Source organism: Clupea harengus, chromosome 1 (assembly GCF_900700415.2).
Source record: "Clupea harengus chromosome 1, Ch_v2.0.2, whole genome shotgun sequence".
NCBI classification, from domain to species: Eukaryota; Metazoa; Chordata; class Actinopteri; order Clupeiformes; family Clupeidae; genus Clupea; species Clupea harengus.
This window is the reverse complement of record NC_045152.1, coordinates 20,015,093-20,026,898: the sequence shown is the minus strand read 5'-3', so window position 1 is coordinate 20,026,898 and position 11,806 is coordinate 20,015,093. Positions and strand designations below refer to the sequence as shown.

Genomic DNA, 11,806 nt, shown 5'->3' with positions numbered 1-11,806 from the left:
TTCCAAAGGGTAGTTCACAGGGTTATCATAATAAAAGAGAAAATCCTTTGCAGTAAGGGAATAAGATAATTCAAAAAGATAATTATTTAAGTCATTAAGAAACATTTTTGTCTTCTCACACTCAAAAAAGAGATGCAACATTGTTTCATCTGTGTTGTCACAAAAGGAACAAGCAGAGCTTATGTCAGTATATTTCGCTATATTGACATTCACTGGGTATATTTTATGTAGAATTTTGAAGTGAACCTCCTTTACCTTATTTGTGATACAGTATTTACTGGGTAACAGCCACGCTTTTTGCCAGTTAATGTCCTGAATCAAAGATCCCCAGTAGAATTTCCCTCTAGGTGTTATCCTTTTTCTGAATTGAAAGATCTGGCGAATATGTTTATTATCACACTTTCTGTCCATCACATCAATCCCATTCAAAAGTAATTTATGTTGTGTTGCATTGTCCATACCAAAAGAAAGGCGACTTTTGATAAATTGGGTTAATCCCTTAGAGATAGCTTTAGTGACTGAGTTAAATTCCCTAAATGGGACTGGGAGGCCATGACGTGACAGAAATTCTTCATACGTCAGTATAGTGCCAGATCTATCAAACAAAGAAATAATATTATGAATGCCATTCTCAACCCACAGGCTTTATTTGGTTGGTTTTGCGAGCCACATATGACGTATGTAATGACGCTATTACCCACAATGCTCTAAGACGCGCGAAACTTGAGGAAAACAAACACTACAAGTTTAAAGTTATTGAAGAGTGGAACGACAAAAAAATGAGCAAGAAAGATGTAGCGGGTTTGTAAAATCATAACAAATCCTCGATAACACATAATAATTGTTGACATGTCGATATATTTACTTGACGTTAGTCGACTATTGAAGGGTTGTTGGATGAAGCTTAGCCATGTCTCACCAGACAACAACACCAGTTAGCAATAGCTAAAAAAATACCATTACTGATAGCAGAGACCTTTAACTAGTAGTTCTACTTCATACTTGTCAGAGCTCTGTTTCAAGACCACCCTCTAACTTGCAAAACTGTCTGTGTGTAACTGGCAGCTGTTGCAATCATCCTCACTTACCTGAACGAGCAGAACCGACCTTACAGCTCTCAAGATGTGTTTGGGAACCTGCAGAAGCAGCACGGCTTTGGGAAAACGGTGAGTGGTGATTTAACAGACTCTAAAAACTACAAAACATTATTTTCTGAAAAACTGCAGCACATGAAATCATACGTTTGGTATCTTTAAAACTGTTTGACAGTAGGATCTGACGGCTGTTTTGGCCCCTCGTTATAGGCTGTCGTCAAGGCAATGGAACAGCTGGCCCAGGAGGGCAAGATCCGGGAAAAGACTTACGGCAAGCAGAAGATCTACTTTGCCGACCAGGTGAGCTCATCCTTTCTTATTCTCACAGGCTACGTACTTTGTGGTATGATGCCACTACTTATGAAAAGTAATTTGCAACATTACATGCAATCCTGCTGTGAATCCAGGCTCAGTTTACAGACGTGAGTGACAATGACCTGAAGACCATGGACACACGCATCTCTGAGCTAAGCTCACACGTGCAGGAAGTCACACAGAGCTGCAGACAATTGGACTCTGGTGTGTGTGTGTGTTTTATGATCTCTCATGTCACATACATATACATATTTCCTTTATGTTGTGTGCCTTAAGACCTTCATAACAAACTGCTTAGCTAGACACACTTGTGGATGAAACATCATTGGCTGGGCTCATGATTTCTAACCTTGCAGAGCTGAAGGAACTTAACAGCTCCTTGACCTCGGAGGAGATGAGCTCAGAGATCCAGGAGCTGAAGGGTGAGTGTGCCTCATGCCTTGAGCGCCTGCAGAAGATCAAGTCTGCAACCGATCACGTCGCACCACAGGAGCGAGAAAAGGTCAGTTTCCTCTGTACAGCAAAGATTATTTTCCTTTGTCACGTTTATACTAATGGTACATCTACCTACTTGGCATGGAAAGGTTTAGCGAGTCTTAATTTATAACAAATAAGCATTATGGAAGAATACCAGGGCCAGACACAGATGTTTTTTTATTTAAATTAATCGTAAGAAAATTGTCCTGCAGATTTGCAAAGCCAGGAATCTGTATGTGAAGGAATGGAGGAAGAGGAAGAGACTGGTAATTTTGTGTTTCATCTTATTTATCCTCTTTTGCATAATATTGATTGTATAATGTCACCATGACACACATTTAGAATTTCAAATATATAGCATACCTCTGAGTGATGGTAGTGTGAGATGTGTTTAATTTTCCATGTTAATGACTTTTAGACACAGGACATGATGGGTGCGATCTTGGAAGGCTATCCAAAGACCAAGAAACAGTTTATGGTAAGATGGGCTCTGAAGAGTTGTGTGTGTTGTCTGGGAAATAATCTAACGGCTCCTAAAAACCACAGCAGGACTTCAAGGGGCCAGTGGACTGTGTATTTACTGGATATATATTCACAAAAAGGGAGCTCTCTGATTAGAGGTTGGTAGGTATGCAGGATGAACACTGACCTTGAAGGTCTCTCCCTCTCTTAGGAGGAGGTTGGTGTGGAAACCGATGAATACCACGGAGTGACCATACCTGCTATTTAACAAAATTGAGTGTTTGAATGTTTGTCTTCTTTTCTTTGGTCACCATGGATACATGCCACCGAGTAACTGCAATAGTCTGTTTAAAAAATCAGAGGGGAGGAGCAGTAGCACCAGCACTAGTCATAACTCCTTACATAGTGGCAGACTGGAAACTCAACTCCCAAATGAGTTAAGTTCAAATTAAGGCTTGAGGACTAAGCCTTTACCAGTTGAGGCTCAGGGTATGGCATGCAGTAGCTGGATATTAAGAAGGAAGATGGTTGTAGACAGGAACGGTGAATAATGTTTATTTCCAATTACAAACGGTATTCATACAAAAATATTTAAATTGCTCTCTTGTCAACAGCAGCATACAACTACAAGAGTTTATTTCCAGCACATAAGGTTTGAACTCACACAATATTAATTAGTATCTATATAATTATTTCCCTTTAAGGTGTTGGCCATTGTGTTTAAAAAAAAAAAAATCCTGATTACATCGCTTAAAAAAAAAATCACCCTTCAAGTTCTGCTGTTTTTGGATTGTGCTGCAACATTCTTTACAATCATATATTTATTTTTGGTTGAATTAAAAGTCAGCATAAAATTACATGATATGACTTTCTATTATTGAGTGTCTTTGTGCTTAAATGTGTGAGTAACAAGTAATCGATCCACTTAGAACACAGCAAAAACTCACCGCATGATAATCTGACATTTTTCATTTACAATTCACTTTTATATGGAAAGGGAAACTGCAAATTACCTCACTCCAAAACAAATGTTTCCACCATCTCTTGACATTCAGTAGAAAAAAAAGAAAGATTTAAAACAGCAAACACGTATGGTTGTTTGATTACGTTGGACATGATGGTCGACATTTCTGTCACTGCATTAATAACCATCGCACAAATCATACGCGCACAGCAAACAAAAGAGGAATAGGCAGCAGCATCAAACACAACACTGAACAGCAGTCAACACTGAGCTGCTTTGTGTGACGACACAAACACTTCACATGACCACCCCCAAACCAACCACAAGGGGGTGCTAAGAGCATAGTGAAAGAATGAGGCTGTCTCCTGGAGACCAGGCTCAACAATGAAAGCCACAACCAGCTTTGTGTTTCAGGGGGTCATTCCAAGTTCGGTGTTTAGTGACAAGCCTGAGTAAGTTAACTCAGAGCAAGTGGTACACACAGTAGAAGAGCCCTGTGGCTTCATTCTCCAAGCAAAACAAGACCATAGTGCTCCTCTTTAAGGAGGTTTAGCACTTACCCTGAGTGAACTCACCCAGGTTTGTCACTAAACCACGTACTTGGAATACCCCCCTGAGGACGGCTTAAAAACTCACAAACCTTAAAATCTTTAGGTGAAGTCACTTAAAACGTTTTCGCCAGAAAGCAGAGACGGCCTCTGAACCGGTGGAGAAAGTGGGGCAAGAATACAGCACCAGCCAGCCACCATTACCACCACAGCTATGTAATACAGCCAGTACAGGGGTGTCAGGATGTGCGTGCGTGTAAGAAGGGAGTGTATATTCCCGGCTGAGTGTCGCGTTTGCATGAATGACAGGCAGGGGGGGGACCGGTTCGGAGTCCACCTGTAGCCATCAGTACATCTGAGCGTTGAGCCGCCTCAGGATCTCCACCACGAACTCCCTCAGTGTCTGTCACAAGAGAGAAGGGTTACAATTAAGGCTTGAGGACAGCCTTTACCAGTTGAGGCTCAGGGTATGGCATGCAGTAGCTGGATATTAAGAAGGAAGATGGTTGTAGACAGGAACGGTGAATAATGTTTATTTCCAGTTACAAACGGTATTCATACAAAAATATTTAAATTGCTCTCTTGTCAACAGCAGCAAACAACTACAAGAGTTTATTTCCAGCACATGAGGTTTGAACTCACACAATATTAATTAGTATCTTTCATCATTTCCCTTTAAGGTGTTGGCCATTGCGTTTCTAAAAAAAGTTCCTGATTACATCCGAGCGTTGAGGCGCCTCAGGATGTCAACCACAAACTCCCTCAGTGTCTCACAAGAGAGAAGGCTTCACACATACATAAATATCCATCCAGACCACTACACTAAGAAGCCCTTGCGCAGGTGTACTCATTCTGGGACATTTTGGAGAAATTGTCTTTGCCTGGAAACATCAAAACTTAAAAGCGTTTCCTACAAGGAGAATTCATTCAGGTTTATTTTAAATAATAATTTGTTGAGAAAGCTCAGGTAAAGTCAGTCAGTAAGATCATCAGAATTACAGATGTATAAATGAAACCCAGATAAACTACATTAACCAGACACATTTATCAGACACTGACATACTTGACGTACACTAATTTTTCATCTTCATCTGTATGTGTGCGTTCTATATATCCAACCTATGGTTAGGGCCTTGCTCTACCAGTTGAGCTGCATCAGCTCGGGTGTATGATCTCATCTGTGTGTATTACCTGAGGCTTGCAGCGCTCCTCGATCCACCTGAAGACGCAGGCTGACAGCTCCTCGAAGCTGCTGAAGGACACGGAGGCGCTGAAGCTCTGGAACAGCGAGTCCATGATGCTCTGGAACACGCCGAACTTCACCTGGTCCGACACCTGCTCGTTGCCCTGCTGCGGGTTGTCATGGTGGGCCTTCACTATGTGCTCATAGTTCCTAAAGGAAATACGTTAGTGTCAGCAGAGAGAGTGGAGTGCCACCCCCAGAAAGTCCCAACCCATCCACCCACCCACCCTACCGCTGTCCCCATCTCCCCCGCCCACCCCCAACTCTTCCCCCACCAGGCGCACTCTCCCCGACCCTCCATCCGCCCCCTCCACCCCTGCTCACGTTTTCATAATCTTCAGGGCCATCACTTCCTTCCTCAGTGTGGACACTTCATCCTCCTGCTTCTTCTTTTCTTTATGCAGGAACTGAATGTAGTCTATGGCTGCAGAAAACGCAGACGCACAGCAGAACACACGGACGCTATGAATGACACCAATCATTTGGAGGTGAACACAGACATGGGGGCTCAAGCATCTACATGACTGCACTGTGACTTCATAGGAAACAGAAATAAATAGAAGAATAGAAATAGACTTCATAGGAAATCGAATGTAATGGTTTACATAAGTGTGGGTGTGGGTGTGAGTTTCAGTGACATTTCGAGAAGAGCTTGGTGAAACTCACTCTTCTGCAGCACAGTGACTTTGCTGATCTTCTGCGTTGCCATGGCGAACTCAGACTGCTGCTGGCAGGTGGGCACTATGGACTGCAGGTCATCATACCCTTTCTGACACACATAGAAAACCCACACAAAGTCACTCATGGTAATACTGATTGAAAGCAGAACTTCCTTTCTGATATTTAGCCTTCATCTAAAACAAGTCTCATGCCTAATTCCTAATTCGTCTTAACAGTGAGGCATACAAAGAAACAAGCTCATATCAGCAATACTTCGACAAAAATCAAAAATAAATTTTTAAATCTACATTGGAACCCTGGGTTGTTAGGGACCCTGACAGCCGGTGGCTTTTAGAGGCCCCTGCGGTGGCCCTGAGGCTTTTCCATACGGGGCCGAAGGATTGCTGCGGCTCTGGGGAAAGGGCAGGTCTGTGGCCTTAGGCTTTATGAGGGCCTCAGGTGTTCTTAGGCTTTATGAGGACCTATGCGTGACCAGCAAGGCTACCATTGCACCATTTGGGATCATTAAAATACATTTTCTGAACATATGGCGTGGTATTGCTGTGGTCGATGCAATGTTTTTAACACTGATACTACATAAAACTTTTTTGCTAATCTGCAGCATACAAAATGATGAAAAAGCACACAAACTTCAAGTAGTATGTTTGTAAAAATCCTACAAACTTTAGAGTTTTTCAATTGGCTAATTACTTCTAAAATGTATTAAGATATTGGTGGCTAAAATTCAAGATTCTGACAAATGAAGACGGTCAGTAAAGTAAATCCAGCTTAAATTCAGTCATCCTTCCAATTTCAGTTCAAAGTGCCATTAATTGATGCATTTAATTGTTAAAACTAAAAATGTTTCCCCAGGGAGCATGGCCCCATACCATACATGAAAAAAGAAAGACAAATAATTAAATCTATATTGAATGATCTCAACACTAAGTGCACCTTGAGAGCATATTGAAATATATGTAAAACCTCTGACTGACCCTCATCCTAAATGGCTCACTGACTCTGTGTGAATCCTGGATTGAAATGGGAAGGTAATCTCTCACCATACAGGCTACATTTGCATATTTTGTTCAACACAACTTTTCATAATTTTTGATACTTGGCTAAACTGCTATTATGCTACTATCCTACTGTTTTCACCACTGACACAAAAAGTGTGTGTGTGTGTGTGTGTGGTGTGTGGGGCTGTATAGTGTTTCCTGTCCAATCCCATTTTTTTGTCTTTTTTAGTTCACCCCCGCCTCCCAAGCATAGTCCTCCGATGTATCATTCACACACCATGACCCATTTCTTCTATCGCTCACACACCCTTATGGCATCCCTCCGTTTCTGTTCAGCCTGTGTATGCGCTTGTCTCCTCCGCACTTTGTACGAGTCCTTGTAGGACGTCTCGTGTCTGTAGTCACTGTCTTCATCATCTAGTAGGAAGACAAGGAGATCCAGCCAATCAGCACAAGCAGAGTTATTATAATGTTTAAGACCATAACAGCCTCGTCTAGACAGAGATGCTGATGCTCAAGGACACTACACAGGAGCATTTACATATAACATTAACCTAATGGGGGACATGATGGAACTCTTAACAGTGGTACATAGAATTTTTATCAATCACACTAACATACATGCACGCCCCCCCCCCGCACACTCCAGTATTAACATAATTAAGACATTCGTTTACAGTGTTATTACTACTACCCCTGATTAGTAATAACACCCCTATATCGTCTGCAGTCCCAAACTGTCTGTGCCATTTCGCAATTTTTCTCTTTTAAGTGTTTTCAGAATCAGAATCAGAATTGTATTTGTTGCCAAGTAAGTTTACACCTACCAGGAATTTGTTTTGGCATATTGGTGCAGACAATAAACATAAAACATAATAAGTACTACAGTTTTGACTCTCTTTCCATTATTTACAATGGCAAACGACACCAAAATTTCCACCAATTGCCAAAAATATTTGACATCTTTAGTGAACAGTGTGGCTATAATAAGCAAGATTGCTCAGTTCTCTCACAAACTGCTAGCGGTTTTGCTCCGTTTTGGTTGCCTGTCTATGGAAAGTTGTACAGGATTTCTATTAGGGCTGGGCGGTATGACGGTATATACCGTGCAACGGTAGAAATGTGTCTACCGGGAGAGATTTGGCTATACCGTTTCAACCGCGGTATACTCTTATTTTGATATCCAATCGATTTATTTTTAGATAATGACCTCCAAACTATACATCATCCCGCTTATTATACAGTTACTCGCCAAAACGACAGAAGACATTCCTCCAAAATACCTCTTTAACGATTTTAAATGCCGTTTCGTGATTTCCGTTTAGAAAAAAATAGTTCTTCAGGCAAATAGAACTTTCAAGTTTCAAGTGTTGCGTAGCAACCCATTACTTGCTGACTTCAAGTTACGTTAAATGACCGGACTACTTGTGGAATGATATGATATGAAAGACGTGAATTAAAGCACAAAACCCGTTGCCAAGAAATTACAGACCTGCAAACGTTGGGGTGGCCCATTCAAATCGACGTTTTGAAGAGCCGTATAATACGATACCTAGTACAATTTTTAAGCACATGACCTGCAAGGACTGTCATGCCTACTTGTTGAGTAATCCTCGACTGTTGGGAAATATTCTACTGAAAGATCTACTGAAAAATATGGACTGAAAAGTGTCTAGTGTAGCCATTTATTTGCAGATTCTGTTCCATTTTTCTCAATGATGGTCAAATATTAGTAGTTAAAGATGCACTATTTCGAGAGTTTAGATTTATTTTCAGTATTTCAGTGAAGGAGCACAAGAACAGTGAGCGTCTAGCAGCGATTATCATAGACATATACATGTATGTATGTCTATGGCGATTATAACCGTCGAGATTCTAAGTAACATGGAGACGAAACTTGTTTTGGTACTCCACCTAGATCATAAACCCTTGAATATAAAAACGACTCAGTGAAATCGGTTGAGAAATGTAAACGCTAAAGTGCTTTTTATGCAGAAAAAAACGCAGCTCCATCGTTTACTTGCGTTTGTTTACAGGCTTCACCTCACCAATATTGCTGCGACGTTCACACGTCGCAGCAACGAGCTGAAGCGGTCAATGGGGCGTCTATGTGTAATTGCCAACTTCTTAATTTTCTTATTTTAATATGTGGCCATATAAGAAAATGTTTTTCTCATCATTATTGCGTTAACATATGAACACACATTGAAAAGAAAGTTAACACTTGATTTATCTTCTGAAAGTACATTAAAGAACCACTGAAAGCCACATAAGCACTGGACTAAATGCCACTACATGCACTTTGTTTTAATCTTACTATTTAAAGATTCAATGGAAACGTTCAGTACAAAGTAGGCATATACTGGCCACTATTGCTTAGGCCAATAGCCCATTGAGGCAGTATTGTTTCTGCACCTTAGTGTTCTTAAGGGTCAATAAATAAATGATCATACTGTATAGCCTATGTCTGTGGACACATTTCGCTACTGCTGAAGTGTCCTCTTTTTCACAAACTCAAATCTGGTCACCCTACGTATAATAAACAGTGATATATACCGTAACCGTGATATAAAATTACAAATACCGTGATAGAAGATTTTGGCCATATCGCCCACCCCTAATTTCTATGGGTGCAAATTGGCCCATTGTATAAACGCATGAGGAACTCTAGCCCTGGTGCTTGTAGAAATATATATATAGACCATCCAATCAATAGGCTCAACATTAGATCAATACTACTTCACCATAACCTCTACCAATAAAAACTCAAAAAAACATATTTTCACAATTCTAAAAGGATGGTAATCAGTAAATGTTGAAATGCGATGAGGCAAACAAAACATTAGCTGCCGTTTAAAGTACAAAATCACCTGCATTCCAGCACTCTACCTGCGGTTCAGTACTGAAGTCTCACCTGTGTTGGGCACTGAAGACGCGCTGGTGGAGCCGATGCTGTTGGCCCTGGAGACCGCTGTGCCTTTGCGTGCGCAGTCTGCCAGGAAGCCTGTCGGGAACGAGAGAACACTCAGAGGAGCCAAGTCAAGGTAGTGCATACTCACCTATGCTTCACTAATCACTCATTCACAGCATCACCACTAAGCATCTGCTCATAATGTGATGATCACACATTATTTCAGCCTATTGAAATTAAGTTCTTCAAGTTGAATTACATAGATACAAGTAACCTACTTCACTTCTCTATGGAATCAGTGACTGATTTTCACAACTGTCTATTATTTTGTGCTGTTCTTGTTGTCTACTTTTTTGAAAGGAATAACTTCAGTATTTGTTTCTGTTGTCAGTGTACTCACTATGCTCGAAGCCGCTGTCACTGAAGGTGCCATCAGTCTGGATGGACATGGCGAGTGAGGGTGTAGATGGAAGAAAGGAAGAGAATCAGGTCAAAAGAAGGTGGGTTGTGCATAATGGCCTGAATCACAAAGGCAGGCATCACAGTACACAAACTCGCTCACTCACTCACACACACACTCTCACTTCCTCAATTTAACTTCAATTTATTTGAGCATAGATCATAAAAAGGCCCATCACCGTTATTCCCACTAATAGCAAAGGTTTCTGAAATGTTTTGATCAAACACTGCTAGATGTAATGCTACAAAAACATGAAAGCCTGTGTTAGGGTCAACCTCAAAGGCTGCGCGTCTCTTATCCTAAAATTAACCTGCAAACACTAAACCTTTCGTTTGTTTACAGGGACATAGTTAAGCATCAAACCCCATTTATGGGAACTTTTTAAATAAATTGTAATAATGTTTTTTTTTTTAACCTCTACGTGAACAGACGAGACCACAGCCATCAAATGATGGACCTACGTCAGCTGTATACATGATCACCTTTCTAGCTAGCTAGCTACTATAAGAACATACGAACAAGAAAGTTGCCAACTGATATTGTCAACTGTCTATGCTGCTCTTGCTAATGAACAAGGGTTGCTGCATAGAAATGTTAAAGTTGTCAGATCCTGACATTTTCACAACATCTGTACCAAGCTTCGAAAGCGTAGTTTTTATAACAGAAAGCTCGAATCTGAAACTCCTCTTAAAATGTCAGTGATTTCTTTGTTAGCTAGCTAGCTAGGCACAGAAATTAGCTAACAAGTTATCAGCTACCAGCGAACGTCAGCTAGCCAGCTAACTGTCTAAGCTAACATAACATTAATGCATAACACCAACGCCTTTATCCGCGTCCCAGAAACATCAGTATACCACTCATGCTACAGTAGAACTTTACTCCTTTCTGACATTTTTGAGGCGACAACTTTTTTCCAAATTAACAGAACTTTCACTTACTTTGCTCCAAGGATCTTCAGGCGAAGCGCTTGGTTCCGTCATATTGTTGCACAAAAATGCATCACGGGATGCGATGTTGACAGCCGCTAGAGGAGGACAGGAGAAACGATGCCCTCTGCTGAGTAGTCTCGGATCTTCAGCTTAAAGACCTGGTGGAGGCATGATGCAGGGCGAGAAATTGGAAATCGTTAAGGCATCAATGAAGCAGGCCTTCTGGACGCGAACCAGTGCGTCCATGGAAATGATCCTGTGTAGGCTACCTACTTCTATGAAGTTATCATCCCACGATCCCCTTCCTGTGGCCTACAATACACCCACATTATAAATCATGAACTGGCAGGCGTGACACAGTGTCTGTCTAATGACATTCGTAGAAATCACTGGTGTCCCTCTACATGATCGATCAGGGGTGGAGATCCCATTTCTTTGTAGGGACAATACATGGTTACATTTCAGAGAGTAGGCCTAATTCCTGGGGAGGGACATGACAAATTGCTGTCTGGCCCTATCGCCCTCTCTTTCTCTATGCTTTCTTCGTACTGCATTTGCTACCTTGCAGGACTAGACAGCTAGCTAACACTTGTCTTTGCAGAATAAAGATGATGAATTTCAAGTGAATCCACAAGTCTGGTTTTTCTTGAGTTTACTGAAGTGATCAGAATGCAATTATTTAGGGTGACCAGATTAGAGATTGTGAAAAAGAGGACACTTCGTC

The 11,806-nt window shown here is 41.2% G+C and overlaps 2 protein-coding genes across 2 annotated transcripts; one reads left to right on the top strand and one right to left on the bottom strand.

Moving 5' to 3' along the window:
* The first annotated feature begins 659 nt into the window (after positions 1 to 659).
* LOC105898636 (PSMC3 interacting protein) lies at positions 660 to 3,210 on the top strand. The gene is made up of 8 exons (XM_012825679.3): positions 660 to 801; positions 1,066 to 1,166; positions 1,305 to 1,394; positions 1,502 to 1,613; positions 1,766 to 1,911; positions 2,099 to 2,152; positions 2,305 to 2,364; positions 2,560 to 3,210. The coding sequence occupies exons 1-8, from the start codon at positions 780 to 782 to the stop codon at positions 2,614 to 2,616; spliced, it is 642 nt and encodes a 213-aa protein (XP_012681133.2). The 5' UTR covers positions 660 to 779; the 3' UTR covers positions 2,617 to 3,210.
* Positions 2,888 to 11,191, bottom strand: mlx (MAX dimerization protein MLX). The gene is made up of 8 exons (XM_012825675.3): positions 11,092 to 11,191; positions 10,094 to 10,130; positions 9,697 to 9,786; positions 7,090 to 7,199; positions 5,770 to 5,872; positions 5,428 to 5,527; positions 5,052 to 5,253; positions 2,888 to 4,263 (listed from the first exon to the last, which is right to left on the bottom strand). Exons 1-8 carry the CDS (start codon positions 11,131 to 11,133, stop codon positions 4,207 to 4,209), a joined length of 741 nt encoding a protein of 246 aa, XP_012681129.1. The 5' UTR covers positions 11,134 to 11,191; the 3' UTR covers positions 2,888 to 4,206.
* Between the last annotated feature and the right edge of the window lie 615 nt (positions 11,192 to 11,806).